The following is a 16,801-nucleotide window of genomic DNA, read 5'->3' as shown; positions in this document are numbered from 1 at the left end:
CGTCCACCACGGCTAATAGCACTGGCACCGAACACCACTCGATGGCAACAACAACCAATAATAGCACTGATATGCAATCGCCACCTGTTAGCTCGCACTCAGTAACCGTCCTATTGCGGTATACTAATCACTGTACACTGTCTCAAAGGATGAATCTGATTAGATTGTTTGTATATATTTATTTATCACGCAATCCCAAGATGTATCTCCCGGTGTCGGCGTAAAATAGGCGCGCGATGTGACGTGACGAACGCGTACGAGCCGTTCGCCGGTGCGAGCTCGACTGACGTCAGGTTCGGTCGGGCGTCGGGAGGCCGGCGGCGTAGGGGCGGGCGGCGGCTACGAGAGGACTACGGCTCGCATCCGCCCACCGCGCTACGCCAAAATGAAGCTACGAATTTCAATATACGCGATGAGTTAGCTCAAAAGGGAAATACGCTTCTCAAACGGAAACTTTTAACTGGAAACACTACGTGTGTGCTATGTCCTCTAATTGCGTTTTAAAGTTTAATAATGCATGAAATATGCTTTTTGTTTTGGTTGTCGTCTACTACATATTTATCAACGAGTAACAAAATACGCAGTCGGCGTTTTCAGTTTTGTCAATACAAATCCAAAACGTTTGACTACGTTCGAACTTTTATTTATGCAGAATACCGTGTGCCGCCAACACTTCATGTGTCTTTTATTGATTTTTCGCATAATTGACTCCAAACCCGAGGCCGTTATTTATTGATTCTTGTCAATTTATTCACGAACATATGGCAAGAACAAATCATTCATTATTTAAATGTGAAACAATTAGCATTTTTGGGATCCCCTCGTAAAGTTTCAAGGTCATTGTTGTAGCGGCCACGTTGGATCTGTAAATTCGCAAAAGTTAGGATAAGGGCCTGTTACAGAAGTCGTTAATAAGAATTTACGCCGTTCGAACGTTTATATCGATGGTAATAAAACTGATGAACAAATTATATCTTCCCCAGTTCAGCTGGAAAATGTTACAGGCATATAAATCTGACGTGGGATATGAAATTTTGTACAGAGAACATAAAATACCCGTTTATTGAATCAAGGTTTATTTATTAAATTATTTATTTATAGTTTTCGCGAACTAACGTCATCTTATAATAGTGATACATGATAAATTGCTAGTAAATATTTGAATGAAAAGGTCAGAGTACAAGCAATACAGAAGCATCGCGTGGGCCGAAAAGAGCATTTACTGTAGGAAACTTAATGCGATGTGACGTATGCTCTCCAAACATACGCATTGCTAGACGCGTCGAGTAGCTTTACATATTCATTTTAATGTTCGTGCGTAATATGCAGAGATGTATGACGTATCCATATGTTTACGTATTTCGAAGTCTGCACTGAAAACAATCGATTTGCAACTAATCAACGAAGTTGCCGCGTTCAAATTGGATTTACGTATCGAAACGTCAGGTTCAAAAAATGGAATTTAGGTTGCCCACATCTCACATCTTCTAACCAGTCTAACTTTCTACGCTGTACAGGTACGGTACGTATACGTATGTGCAACTCCCAAAAGAAGTTCGAGCTTTACGATAATGTCCCCAACTTCGCGAGACGTAGGAGATAGACGAATAAAAGTAATGTCCTATTTAAACAAAGTTAAGCCGGTCTTTTGTCTTGCCTTATTGTCAGTACTTTTTTTTTATTAACCGTAAACTGCGTCAAGAGAGTCAAAGGTGAAAATGCCATCTCCATTACGTTTTGTAGAGGGATTATTAGCTTGATGTTTCTATAAAGTTATTGATGTTCATAACTAGTTGGTGTTGAGAAGTATCGTTTCCCGAGGCACCGCACAAGTATGCACGCTCGCGCGCTTAAACGATGCTTGGATCTGATTGATACGACTCAACTTCTGAGCGCTCACAAAGTTTGCCGGGTTTAGCAACGAAATCCGGATTCCGCTTTACCTTTGACGCTATGACCTAGTTACGTGCTGCACTAACGTTTATTAATTGTCCTGGTATAATTGCAACGTACCTTTGTTCAAGAACAAGATTCATAGCTTTTTCTCTTATGATTGCATACCTCCCTACAAGTCCGTAACAAAGGTATTGTAAATGTTAGCCAGGTAAGCAAACTCTTTTGAAATATAGTCTTGGCATAAATAGAATTCTTCCTGTAGTGGTCATAACGTGCACTTTTATTATTGTTTTCAAGTGTTGCCTTCGTGATGAAGAACAACAAAAGTCCTTTCAGCTTCTCATTGTAAGGATTGCAATTACTTGGTTATGCCATTTTTAAATAGTAAAACTGTCTCTTTTGTGTGAATAAGAATTATCCTTGGTTTTCTTGCAATTCTTGGTTCTATTTTCTTTTATTTTCCGAGAAAACTTTAGTATTACATGGCCTTCATATTTCCAAGTGTACGTTTCTACAGCACCTTATTGTTAATGCAGAATGCAGTGGCAATTTTCTTTGCCTAAATCTTTTATTCGAATAGTCCAATTGCTTCCAACGCGAATATCTAAAATTTGAAGCTTCCGTGTAGATAATAGAAAATATTAAAACATGTGTGTTCTCTTAAATACAGGACTCCAACATTGTAATTCAAAGTCCTATATCTTTAACTTAAATAGTTTAAAAACTAATTAAGACGAGAATGTTAGACTCCCTACGCCGTAAATAAACGCAAACGTTATTCTCTAAAGCTTTCAAGCAACAATAATAGTACGTTGTATTTATTTATGAAAATAGTAAATCTACAGAACACGTAATGGAAACATTCTCAGCATTCTTAATACATGTACTACGTAAATAAAAACATAATCATTGAGCTAGTATATTACAGTAAAGATATAACACGGACGCGCCTGTCTTATTTTTTATGCATGACGGAAGATTTAAAGAATAAAGCTTTCGTAATAATATATCAACACTCAACAGATTGAATTTTGAAACTGAAATAAGATTAGGAAACATTGACGACGTGATCACTTAATACTTCTCTATCTTTGATATAATTCAGACAGAATATTATTTTACTAGATATGTAATAATGGCGTCCACGGCCGATTTCGACCACGGCGGCTGTTCTTATTTAAGGAGATCAGCCAGCTGCGCAGGACATATTTCCCTATTCCTTGACTCTCATAATCCGATGGGACCGATGCACGGGTGAATCAATCACCAAGTTCCAGACTACGGGCTGCTTTGTGAAAGTTTAAAAAACCACACCGCGACCCCCAAACACACCAGACCCACAAAGCGATTTCGGCCCGACCCGGGAATCGAACTAGATATGTAGTTGGGCGGTTCCAAAGAGTGGGTCTTATGGAGAAGAACCGGCAAAAAACTCCATACCATACATATGTTCCATTCCATAACATAATGTATTAGTGCTTTGAACATCTTCAATTAAATGTCTGTTAAAATTTTAAGTAGCTTTTAGACACAATTGCTGCAATGTAGATTCCCAAGAGAAATCCAAACTGAATTGCGCCAGCAAAAGCTAACTCAGCATTATTGAAAGAAGTTTTACTTGCAGTGAAATAATAGCGAAACTTTCCATTAGCTGCAGCGGCACATTTTAAGTGCTCGTTATGTGCACAACAACAACATTTAATATTTTTAATAGTCTCCAAAAGCTCAATTATATTTTCAGTAAGAAGTAAATGTCAAACGGATTTTAAAATAATACATAACAATAATTGCAACTATGGGATGTAAGGTATCCTTGATGCATCCTTTAACTTATGTCTTACTTCGGCAATGAAGAAATGATTCCAGGCGTCGCATGTATAAAACACAATTGTTTCAATGATACACAAAAGTCAATATGGCTTACTGATGTTTGTGCTGCCATCTATTATTGCAGCGAAGAAGTTGGCTTGCAAGCTATGAAACTAAATATTACTCTTCTTATCGAGAATTATTTCTTTAGCTGGTAAATTATCAATACATTTGTTAATTGGTACAAATACTTAGGAACCCACATTGAATACAGAAGACGTAAGGAAATGTTCGTGAAAAAAGTTCAAATTGATAAATGAAAGGACCATTAGTACACAAAGGTCGGTGCCTTAGTTTTACAAAAGGTATGTTTGGAGCACATTACCCACGATTTTCCTCCTTTTATCTAACTAACTAAATAGAGACAGGGAAACACGGAAAGGCTAGAGAGCTTCGCAGTTACTGGTCCTCAGTCACGCAATATTGCCGGAAACATTGCATGATGTATAGGTACCTATATAAAAGATACGTTTTCTTGGAACTTTCTGACCATCTTAAGACGTCAGACGTTTTTAATCACATGTCAGAGTATTTCTTCCTGGCCAAGAAGACGTCTTGTCATTGAGATCCTATATTTTCATTCGACTTGACCTTCTCAAAAATTGATGGCAGAATTTCGAGAAATTGCCAAACAATCTTACACTAAAGCATCCTCAAGGAAAAAACGACATTCCAGAAAGGCCACCTTTCTTCGCTTGATAAAGCAAAGAGCCCTAAAGGCAAACTAAGATCCGATTTATCTAAATTCACACAGATAACCTAATATTAATATTAGAGTACTTTTTGTTAGATATTTTGTTTAAACAATCTGTCAGACTAACATCCTCCTTCAAATAAAAACTGTCCTACTATTGAAAATCGTCACTAAATATAGAAGTTCTTACCTTCAACATGGTAAGAATCTTCTGCGACAGTTCATAGTCGAAGTTGGTGTACTTGGAGTCGGTCATGTCGTATATGAAGACCAGGCCGGCGCGCTGCGTCTCCACCGATTGTAAAGCAACGTCCAATTGGTACACCACGCCCTGGGAAAAACAGACAGGTATATAAATTATACGAAGAAAAAAATATATAAATTGAAAAAATAAGCAGTATATTTAATATTGAATGGAAAATTCATACTACAAAGTAAATTATGTATTGTCTATCTAAATCCATTTCTGATTCAGTTTATTTAGGTCAATAAATTTATGATAAGTACTTAGTACGTGAGGTGCTTTTTCGACTTCTACGATTGAAAATGTCTTTGCGACATGAAGTTTTTCTTGTTGAAGTGGGTAAATAGGTAAACGCGGAACAAAGAATTGGGAAAGTCATTCAAAGCGAACCTCAAACTCATCAATGTTTTGTAAACCAATAATAAATATTTATTTGCCTGGGGAAGTACAATTCCAGTACCTACGTATTTCCTATGGAGTTTCCTACAATTTTTTAAGGTTTTTCCGGTTGAGTGGAATATTTTTTATTTATTTTTACTCTAGCTGGTGCCCGCGACTTCGTCTGCGCAGGTTTAGTATTTCGAACAATATGTTTACAAATTGTAGCCTATGTGTTATTCTGATGTATAAGCTATATTATTGTAAAGTTTCATTAAAATCCATTCAGTAGTTTTTGCGTGAAAGAGTAACAAACATCCATACATTCATACATACAAACTTTCGCGTTTATAATATTAGTATATTTATTGAATTAATTTTTATTTATTAAAAATTAATTCAATAAACAGGAAGAGAAAATACAGTGATCTCACTGTTTAGCATTATACAAGATCATTATTGAGATATTAGGCCACTAGGGATCGCGTGGGTAAGCGCGAGCATCGGTATCCCGGAGGATAGTCAATTTCAGTGCCGTTAATACTGAGTCTGCAGATTTCCTGAGGGACTACGAACTCGTGCCCTAAGATAGATTCAACATAAAGGAAAATTCACTCAATCTCTCGCAACCTCCGACTAAAATATAAAATTGTAGACAATACTTTCTCTCATTAAAATACCGAAACTGTAACGAAATTCTATAATTTGTCAATAACAACGTGACTTTTCAAGGCTGATTTGAATCGAGTCGAAAGCTAATAAAATCCGTTTAATTAAACAAAAGCGTAAAAAGCCTAATGAACCCATTAGTGGTTGTTTTACGTAGGAACTGCGTTCAAAATACATTGTATTATATGACGTTTAATTTTTTCGGGCAATCCGCTGTTGTGATCCCGGTGACGTGTAATTTAATATGGACGGCAGCGGGTGTTACATTTCAGACTGAAGGGAGCATGTATCACTGCAAACGGTGTTCCTGACGTTCATATTACGCATAATTTGCACATACATTTCAAATTATTACGATATTGCACTGAATTGTCAAGAGTTCATGACATTTATAGGGAAAATAACATTAGGCGCATCTATCTTGGTAATAAAGGAACCCTTTTACTTTCGATGGTGACTGTACCAAGTGTGCCTACATACATACGAAACGTATCGTGCCAAGGCCTAAAATATTCTAACGACTCTATATACATGCATACAAGAAGTACAATATACTTCCGAGGAGGTTAAAATAGGACTAACCTTTTCGATAAATTACGTCGTTTGAATAGTATGCCGGTAAAATCGAAAATAGGTCAAATATATCCGAATCAATGAATTGAAATGACTATTATTGTTAACATGTTTTACCTGTAATGTGATCTGATGTGTTGTCTGAGTAGGAAAATGTTTGTTTGCTGTAAAAACTGCGATCGCGGCGCCGGTCGCGTCTCGCGTTGGCTGCAAAAATACAAATAATTATCATTTTCATTTCCCTGTTGTATCCACAACAATCTGTTTTTTTGTTGCATTATTTTTCGTAAAGAATTGGATTACATATCCACTGTCAATAGGCTCACTCTGTTTTCATCTTTCTGATATTGATGGTTAAATAACGCATGATTTGAAGACGATCAACGTTTTAATAAAGTTCAGCCCATCGAATTCAGAAGAAAAAATATAGGATGTTCTCCAAGTTCTATTTATCAGCTATCAGTTTAGCTTACCAATATAGTAAATTTTCCTGTCTCTAATTCGGATTTGAGCGGATCTTCGAAGGGCTCGAATTTGTTGAGCCCCTCGCGGCGCCGCGTGGCTTCGTGCTGCCGCCACAGCGCATGCGCGCGCGCCACATCGAACTTGCGCGCGAGCAAGAATTTGATCGCAGTGGCACGCGACACGCACGCCGCTCCCGATTCGCTCAGCGCGTCCAAAAACGCCTTCGTCGCCTGCAATCAATTCAGAAACATAAATAATTATGTTATTTGATAGTGTTATTGTTCCAAGGGAAAATATTGATATCATCTACGATGCTAAATAAACAAACATTACTGTTGTTGAAATAAGAGACTATAATACGGCTACGAGAGGCTTTCATTTTCATTATAGATATAATACGTATAAAGCAAGTTTTGTACCCGTAGAAATTTAAGGAAACTCTGGATGACCGCCTCCTCCATCTTCGATCGGTGTTGTCTTTGACTCATTATGATTTTTTACGCACGGTTCATGATTTAAAATATTACTTTGATTTCACCATTCGGTCACACTTTCATCGCTATAATTTATTAGGGCTTCGCTCCAGACAGGGTCGATACGTAAGCCGGGACTAACGGAAACCAAAGAAATGATTATGCGTTTATGTGTAATAGATAAGAAGAATTCCCTGCAGGTAAAAGTGATGTCACCATTAATATGATGAAAGCATTTTGAAACCAAATTTCCTACTGGTGATTTGAAAATTATTTATTAGTTACTTATTCCTCTTTCTATTCTCTCAAATGGAACTTATTACCATTACCATAAACCATTGGTCATAGCAAAACATTGGATAGGTTATTTTCAAGTTAAATGACGATTCGAAAATTATAAGCTGCTCGGTTTTTTCACAGGTCATTATCAGGGAATAAATAAACAAAGGACACGTATAGTGTAGTTAAATACATAGATAAATCAATTTATCGACTTCTATTTTCGAACTCGTGTGTGCCACAAGAAGACCGCACTAATTAGCACACCAATGGTCCAAGTGTGAAGCGAACTTCGAAAACAAGAGGCAAAGGGGGACACTCGAGCACAAAAGCGGATGGGATGCGGTGCGACCGTTGCATATGTATATCGATGCAAATAAGACGGGTGGGACGCGGCGGGTTAATTCTTCCGGGATGTGTTTCCTGTGCGAGCGCGGTTGAACCCGGGTCCCGAACATTAGTATGAGCGGACACGCGCTCCACGCACACCACTAGCTTTGGGGCCTCGAGACATTACGTCACAAGCACGATACACAACAGACATATTATTGCCAAACACCTGCACTTAGCACATGCTCGTTTAACTATGACCGTAACACGTTCTATGCGCTTAATGAAATCAAAATATCAGGCAGTAAACGGGAGCATAGCTAAAAACTATTTCCAGATTTTGAAAATGTGTCAAATTCTGTCGTAATTATTAAAACTCAAACCGGCATGACCAAAACTATGTTTTTCAATATAATTTTTTTAAGAATAGAAAAGCAAGACGAGCTTGATATGCCCCAAAGACTCGGAATTATAATTATTTAGCGGTGTCAATATAATAAACATTTAAATAACTTTTACCATCGTGTCGGAAGCTAAAAAACAAAGACTATAAACCCTCACTTTCCTCATCAGGTCTTCCTCAATTACTCAATTTATTGGGCAATTGGGGAGCCTGAACCAACAACTTCAAAGAAACAAAAAATCATGCAGTTGACTTCAGGATTCGGAGTAATTCAATGAGTTACTTTAGAATCGTAGTATTTCGCACTAAACAGCTTATATTTTTCACAATAACACGTTTGTTAGTAAGGCACTATTAGACTACTTATTATTACGTGTATAGATCGCGTAACAGAAATAAAAACAGCGCCTATCGTAGGATCGCACGCACGATCGCACGGAGGCGCCCCCGACTTGCAACTGTCAAACCGACTAAAAGTAATTGAATGGAATGAATAAGGCAATAGCGAGCTTGAACCAATGATAACGGAATACGACCGACGATGCGTCAAACAAATAATAACAATTCTATTACAATATACACTTTAACACTTAACAGTGGGGTGGGTTTGTAACTAGGGTAACGAGTAGAATACCCATCCCACACTTGTAGAGTACTAAATTCGCGTTCAAATATGATCACGCGATCAATAACAATTACTAGCAGCTTCGTATTCTCAATACATACATAATCCTCAATTTTGATAATACATATTCATGTGTTCAAAGACGTATAGACGAATTAGGATTTTAGGATACTTGATTAAAAATTGAAGACTTTGGTTTTTGATCTCGTTAGTATAAATGAATTATCCAATCATTTTTTTACTAACAATTACTAAAAAAATAGCATAAACCGAGAAAGGAGTTCTTGATTTAAACCAAAATTTTATGATGGTAATGATGATGGCAACTGCGCTAAAGATTCTGTAAACTAAACCTTGGAAAACCCTAAAATTTATCTTGATTTGATTTCTTGGAACCAAAAATGTGTTTAGATTGAGCTATTGCCAACGATTTGATCGTGTGCTCAGGAACATGCAACAGTATAATTTCCTGAGCGAATGACGTTGAAGTTGTTAGTAAACAACAAAAACCGTGCGACCCAAATAACCAGCCAGTTGATGTCTTTTCTGCACCTGACGAACGAAGAAATATTAATAATGAACAGCGTGTTTTTATTATTTTGCAGATTTACGCCAGAGCATAAACAGAAAATCGAAGTGCAATTTTTAATTTTTGTGATGAAACATATTTTTCCAAATATGTAAAATGTATGTTTATCAAAAATATGTAGGTTTTGGAAATGTCTATTTTAACCAGTCTCTTGGTGGACTGACCATTGACCCAGATGACCTTTCCGCTGTCAGTTAACTTCATAAATTAAAAGAAAGCGGAAGGAAAGTGTACGCATTAGGGTGAATACAAACAAAGTATTTTTACACGAACCGCAGCTAAACTAAAAGCTATTGTTTACTTAGTAATTGTTGTTTTTCCGCTTCACAGATACTTGCGGGGAAAACCTTTCGATAACCAGGTTGCATCAAAACTCCAAAAATATTATGCAGTATAGCTCTACTCCAGATTTTGTAAATTAGCTTTCAAATCCAAGATCTGTGTAAGACCGGGGCTAAAACTAGGCCTAGGTATATCATAGCTCCATAGCTCCGTCTCCAGTTTTCCTCATTCCAATAAACCCCAGATACTTCACTCATAACACCTGACCACCCGATGTGTTTTTAAATGACGTGTACCACGGACGCATACAGTCCTCTTAGGGTCAGTTCACACCGAGACGCGACGCGGCGCGACGCTGCGCGCACATTTTTCACAGAGCGACTCAGAATATACTTTATTCACTACACGAAAAGATACACATTACATTGTGAGAATTCAGATTACGTTGCACCACGCAGCGCTGCGCCTCGCGGCGCCGCGCGGCGCCTCGCGGCGTGGCGCGACGTATCGTGACGTAGCTGTGCATCGCCGGACGAGCGACGTGCAAGAGCGGTGCTGCGCCTCGCGCGGCGCAGCGCGGCGTCGCGAGGTGCAGCCTGAGGCCGCTGTGGCGACTTCTCTACTATTTCCGTCCAGAATTCATTTAGAATTGATGCAGTTCGGTCGAGTGCTCAATTGAAAATATAATGATAGACTGGGATCTTGTTATAATCGGACTTCTTGCAGAAGAGGAAGAGGATGAAGGCGCGGCGCCCGCGGCTTGTAGATGCGTTCCGCTGCGCCTCGCGGCGCCTCGCTGCGCAGCGAGGCGTCGTCCTGCTACGATTTTAAGGGTCAATTCACACTGAAAGAGCAGCGGCCGGCAGCGGCCGGCAGCGGCCGTAATTGCAAGGGACTGAGCGTGAGCGCGGCGGGCCGCGCGGCGCCGCATCGCGCCGCGCTCTTACATTTTCCGTGCTCTTACGGCCGCTGCCGGCCGCTGCTCTTTCAGTGTGAATTGACCCTAAAAGATGCGCCTCGCGGCGTTGCGATGCGTCTCGCAACGCCGCGCGGCGCAGCGCGAAATCATTGGCCTCTTTGAGTATCGTCGCGTCGCGTCGCGTCTCGGTGTGAACTGACCCTTAGTGGTTTATATTCCGAAAATGGCAATTCTTGGAACAAACCACACCTGAGCAAATCTCAGATTACAAGAGCTCGTAAAAATTTGACCGTGGGTTCACCACCTTATCTGCCAGGTACTCATATTGACAAACACCGATACCTATCTAAGGAGTAGACGAACAATTTTACAGCCTTATGTACGATACTGCTCCACAGAAACAGAAATTCTTTCAAGAACAAAATACGAGTTATTACAATAATACATGTCGCCTACCATAATTTTGTCCTAGTCTCTTCCGGTAATTATAGATGATCAATGGCCGAACAGACTGAAATGTTATACTATCTACTGTTTAACAGTAAAGATACGCTCTCCCACAAACAACGATGCACAAATTGTATAACTATAGAAAATCAAACAAGTTACAACACCAATATCGCGGTGGGGTGTGTGGGTCTTATCGTTTATTGAGAAACGGCATGAATGAGTCAAACTCAAGCGAAATTCATTCTCGTGACTGTATAGATAAATACAAGCACGAGTGTAATGTAAAGCATGCTAAACTTGTGTCAATGACACCGCAGGGATAAAAGATCCTGTGTCCAGGAGCGAGAATAGTGAGGCTCTGAACCATATCGTAACCGACCAAACACGGTTCCTTGAACACATTGTTCTGAATGTGATCTAATTTCGTTACATAGAAACAAAAACGCTACACCTTTCGAAAGATAGTGTTGTTCTACACAAAAGCAATTAATTCAACAATAGTTTTATTCAAACTGGACAAATAAATTAACACAAGTCACAGCCGAAATCTCTTATTATTATTACAGCTAGATTAAGAGCTATAAGAATACCTAATGTTTATAAACGGGGAGTTTTCTATTTATTATATCTTTCTATCTATCCATCAGGATAAGTATCATCAGCAGGAGCATGATGATACTTTATTCCAATTTTATTTGGGATAAGCGCAGTATGTTTTCTTCTTCCATATTCTTCTATCAGAAATCCTCTCACAAGCAACATCCTTACTAGCCATGTCAGCTTCCACACATTCCATCCATCGTTTCTTTGGTCATCCCCTTCCTCTATATCTATCGACGTTCATGCTCATCACCTTCCTCATAACATGATCTTCATTCCTTCGCATCACATGGGCATGGCATACCATGACAGCTGGTTTCCAAATTTTTCGGTTAACAATGAAGACAAATTTTTGAAATGTGCATACACTATTCCAGATTTTGGGTTCTAATTATAAACGTTTCGGCGATAGCATGGTACACTCGACGTACTTAGGTACCGATCGCCAGCGCGCCAGCGTACAGAGGAGCTAAATATAATCACTACAATAAACAAATAAGCCACTCTTGCAATATAATACAAAATTATAAAACAAAATTAAATATTCTAGAATGAAAGATCCCCAATAAATTATAGACCTGAGACCACAAATACTTAAGAAGGCTAGTCATTGCAACAAAAAAAACACACATTCTTAAGCCAAGTTACAAGGAAATTGCTTGATTGATTCTTTAATTTCTGAGTACAGTTAAAATCCGTTATAATGACATCGAAGGAACTACTCATATTTAGTTGTAAAACCGATAGCTGTAATAACCAGTGACAGGTATAGCATATAGCATTCAGCCAGCACCTTTGATTTTGATCAAATTAACCAGTATGTCATTCAAAACGATGTTGCCTTAATCGGTTTTGACTGTATTAAGCAATTCCTTCCAGACAAAAATGTTTGATGCAACCCGAAATTGTCATGTCATTGAAAATAAATTAGCATAAATATACAAAAAAAATAGAAACCGCTTTCACAAAACACAGAAAAGGACAAAGTAATACTTTTTGACATGGCTCTAGAAATCAGTTTCTGCGAGTCTGTTGAGTGTATTTATTTTGCCACTGAACACACACAAAAATTTTCATTGTTGGGAAGCTATATTTTATCCGGGTATTGGCAGTACTTCCCACGAGACACAAGTGACACACCACGAGACACAAAACAGCTACTATTCAAATATAACTGTTTATGTAAGTTGTGATTCTGTGTGCTTCCAAGATGATTCTATATAAAAGTTGCAAATAGAACAATTTTGGAGACTACATGAGGGAATATAATGCCGTCAGATGCAGTCTGACTGCATCTTGGGTAGTAACGAATCAGACAGGCACGTAAAGGAGAATCAATTACCAATATTGGGCCTTACCTGTCCTTGTTTACCATTGTTTATGTATAATCTGACTCGTAAATATTTATTCAACACAATTAAATAAAAATTTTCAAACAACCATCAGTCCTCATTAGAACTGCTGTTTTTAAATAATCGAACTATTGTTCATAAACTAAACAGAAAATAAAACCAATTTAATTAGCTAATAACAAACATCATTACATGTTTTACTTCAACTCATTAACGAAAAAACACCTTTCATACATCTATGTAAGGTATAAGAATTAGTTTTACTGTTTACACTCTTTGTTACATATCAGCTAAGAAATTACAGATTCAGATACGAAGATGATCTAAAAAAAGATCGAAGCGGAAATAGGAGGAGCTACACGCATATATTGTCATGTTGAATACCCAGAATCATGTAGAATGCACATAGAATCAATTTTATCTGAGGATGTAGATGCCTCAATTGAGTATAGCTTAAAATGGGCTTGTAATTTACACTCGGGAAGAACAAATGGGACGCCGATTTTACTCAGAGGAAACTTTTTAACTGTAACAACAAGACACGAAGTAATCAAAACAAACATTGATGACATGGTAAACGAAGCAAGTTGCAAACCACATCCTCTAAGAAAATCAAAATAGAAAAGTCACTGACTTGCAACCTTGTAAGACAATATTGCCTAAAAAGAGAATTTTCGTGTTAAATGCCTATTAATTTTTACATTTCCATTAAAATATCGTTAAATTACTTACCAACTCCTGATCGGGTGACAGAGCCACCGCCATCTTTACAATTAACTGACAGATTGATGACTAGCCGACTGACATTCAGATTTTATTTGACAGACTCATCTCAAGCAGTATTGCTTATACCAAATATTATTTTTCCGTAGCTATACCAGATTTTGCATAAAATAAGACTTCTCTGTACAAACCTAAACCAACGGAAAGAATTAAACATAAGCTTTGAAAAGAGAAACTCCCTAACCAACGCTATGTGGTTGCGAGAAAGGTCACTGCACGTGGAGGCCCTCTCTATCCCACTTCTTATCAAATTCCGCTCATTCAAAATGGAGAGCGCCTTCTCGGATCGTTGCGTGGCCGTAATGGTGCTTTTGTGTTCCTGCGTACGAGCATTCACTTATTTTTCATACACAAAGCTCTGGGGCCCGATTCTCCTAAGTTAATAATGTCAAAATCGAATAGAAATCGAATCGCAATATGATTGTAATAGCAGTTTTAACCATATCGGGCGGTTGTATAATATATTATGTATGTTAGTCTTTAAGGTATATATCTATGGGCCTATGCAGCCTGAAAATAAAGAGATTTGATTTGATTTGATATGCATAATGCCACATTAAGGCGGCCAACCGTCCCGCATTCTGCGGGACCGTCCCGCAATGCTTGACGAAATCCCGTTTTGAAATTATTAGTAAAATAGTCCCGCAAAACGTTGTATGCGTCCCGCATGTCCCGCATCCCTATTTTTCTACCACACTTCTACACAACACCCACCTACGCGCACGCTCAACAGTGCAGGAACACAGATTACCTATAATATAATCTCGTTCTCTTTATTTCTACTGAACTCGTGAGGCCTAATGATTTTGAAAATAAGACATTAGTGCACGCTGTGACACGATATTGATAGGTTAAATTATAGCTTTTTGTTTACGGTTTTTATTTTATCAGTTCCGTCCGATCATTTTTCAATGCCCCCCCCCCCCCTTTTTCACGAAAGGTTAAGTCCCGCATTCAGTTTTCGGAAAGTTGGCCGCCTTATGCCACATACGCTTCAATCGTAATCGAGTCGGGATTGGATATCAGTCGAATCGAGTCGAACGTGAATCGTATGTTGCTTAAGTAAAATTAGGAGAATCGGGCCCCTGTGTGGCTTTTCGGACGATTTTGAAGCCGGCAGCTTACACAGAAATATAATATAGAGGGCGTCTCAGCGAGTGACAAGTAGAGATAATCTGTGGATTTGCAATAGACTCAGAGTATTAGCACAGCATAGACATTATAGAAGTTACGTCACTCAACAAGATTTTAAGGTTAGGAAATAGATCAACAGCTAATGTAAAATTAAAAATATTTAACTAAAATAAACAATTGATAACCAAAATGTCTACTCGCTGGTAAGTCCATGTAATTATGTAATACTTAAATTAATTATTCATTAGGTCAGAAGTATTTTTGGTTATTAAAATACACAAGTGTTAAAGTAAAAATACGTTTTAAAATTCCAGGTACCCAATATACCAAAGAGGCAACCCTCAGTTAAGGGTGTTCTTGCCTAACTTCTGGATGAAACTTGTACGACCAGAGCCAAAGCAACTCCCTAATGTAGTTCAGTTTCACTGCTCCATGGAAATGACCAAATACGACATGAAGAATTACTTGGAGAAGATATACAATATCCCTGTGGTTGATATAAGAACTAGAATAGCCTTAGGAAAATTCCGAAGAGATATTGGTAAAGGGTATATTGTGAAGGATGATGATGTCAAGAGTGCTTATGTTGTATTGGTAAGTATTGTACATTATTACAGTAGTTAGTAGTTAGCGGTACGGTAAGTAGAAAATAATGTGCGGTTTTCATAGTCATAATTTCAAAGTCAAAGTCAACAGCATTAGTTTCAGTTTAAATTTGAAGTTTTACAAAGCCTGTTATTTCTTCATCTAAATTTAAGTGGCTATGATGACATACTGTTGTGAACTAATATTGAAAAGATGATGATAATGATGTTGCTACAGTCCAATTTTAATTTGGGACAGTAAATTAACATTTTGAGTGTTGCTGTACTCCATAAGACTTGAAACTCATGTGTCAGCACTTTAGTCTCTGGGCCCATTATTATGGAGATTGACATAAAAGATTATCACAAATTAAAAAAAGACTGAAATATGTATTGATGGTCTCCATAGATAATATTATAGATAGATTGGCAATTGAGTAAATTCTGTGGAGCCAAAATTAAGTCCTATATCAGTTAAATGACTTTTTCACATGTCAGTAAATGTGTGCTCTTTCCCTCATCTTTAAACTTGGTATTTATGTTTTATTGATTTTGATACAGTTACCGGCACGGATATTGCGCTCTCGGCGGAAGAGTGGGGATCGCTTTGCGCACCCGTACGCATAAGGCAGTAAATCGTTTCTTCGCGCAGGTGAAGGTCAGGGCCCAATATCCGTGCCGATAACTGTACACACTAGGGCACTAGTTTTAAATTTTTTGTAGTCATGCAACATAGCCATCTATCATGATTTTCTATATAGAAAAGATCCAGGCATTAAAGATTTTGTTGTTGTTTTAGCCCAAAGATATGAAATTCGAATACCCTAATATATTTGGAAAAGAAAAAGATGGAGAGAGAGATGAAGAAAAAGCTTTGACAGAAGCTAAGAAAAGCTTCAAAAATTACATCGAACGCAATAAAGACAGAACAGATGTTCCCAGTTGGTTCTCAATATAAGTTAAATAAGCCCAAAAGATTAATTTATGTAGATATAAATTTAGTAATAAAAACTGTTAATTTTATGTTGTCTCTTAATCAAATTACTCCCTGTGCAGTGTACATTGAAATATTTTTGAGTCCAATAGAATAAAAATCTTTTATTTGTATGAAACACAGGATACACAGATGTTACATTGGTTATATTGGTAATGTTCTGCAAGTTTCGCCGTAGCTACAACTAGACTTAAATGACCCTCTACCACAGAGGAA

General features: G+C 37.9%; 2 protein-coding genes across 5 annotated transcripts in view; one reads left to right on the top strand and one right to left on the bottom strand.

Moving 5' to 3' along the window:
- LOC110370363 (tyrosine-protein phosphatase non-receptor type 9) overlaps positions 1–13,980 on the bottom strand; it is a 41,554-nt gene extending 27,574 nt beyond the window's left edge. Inside the window, exons 1-5 of one of the 4 annotated variants that reach the window (XM_049846518.2) lie at positions 8,647–8,781; positions 7,208–7,398; positions 6,797–7,018; positions 6,441–6,530; positions 4,650–4,790 (exon numbers count right to left, since the gene is read on the bottom strand). In XM_049846518.2, coding sequence (XP_049702475.1) covers positions 4,650–4,790; positions 6,441–6,530; positions 6,797–7,018; positions 7,208–7,276 — 522 coding nt within the window. In that variant the 5' untranslated portion in view covers positions 7,277–7,398; positions 8,647–8,781. Of the gene's footprint in view, positions 1–4,649; positions 4,791–6,440; positions 6,531–6,796; positions 7,019–7,207; positions 7,399–8,556; positions 8,782–13,822 lie in introns of those variants that run through there. The other 3 variants (XM_064038856.1, XM_049846519.2, XM_049846523.2) reach the window with 3 other exon arrangements.
- Positions 13,981–15,053: 1,073 nt separating this feature from the next.
- On the top strand, positions 15,054–16,614 carry LOC110370410 (large ribosomal subunit protein uL23m). The gene is made up of 3 exons (XM_021326199.3): positions 15,054–15,210; positions 15,322–15,601; positions 16,391–16,614. The coding sequence occupies exons 1-3, from the start codon at positions 15,197–15,199 to the stop codon at positions 16,547–16,549; spliced, it is 453 nt and encodes a 150-aa protein (XP_021181874.1). The 5' UTR covers positions 15,054–15,196; the 3' UTR covers positions 16,550–16,614.
- The last annotated feature ends 187 nt before the right edge of the window (positions 16,615–16,801 follow it).

Source organism: Helicoverpa armigera, chromosome 17, assembly GCF_030705265.1.
Source record: "Helicoverpa armigera isolate CAAS_96S chromosome 17, ASM3070526v1, whole genome shotgun sequence".
Lineage (NCBI taxonomy): Eukaryota > Metazoa > Arthropoda > Insecta > Lepidoptera > Noctuidae > Helicoverpa > Helicoverpa armigera.
This window is presented reverse-complemented; position numbering and strand designations above follow the sequence as displayed.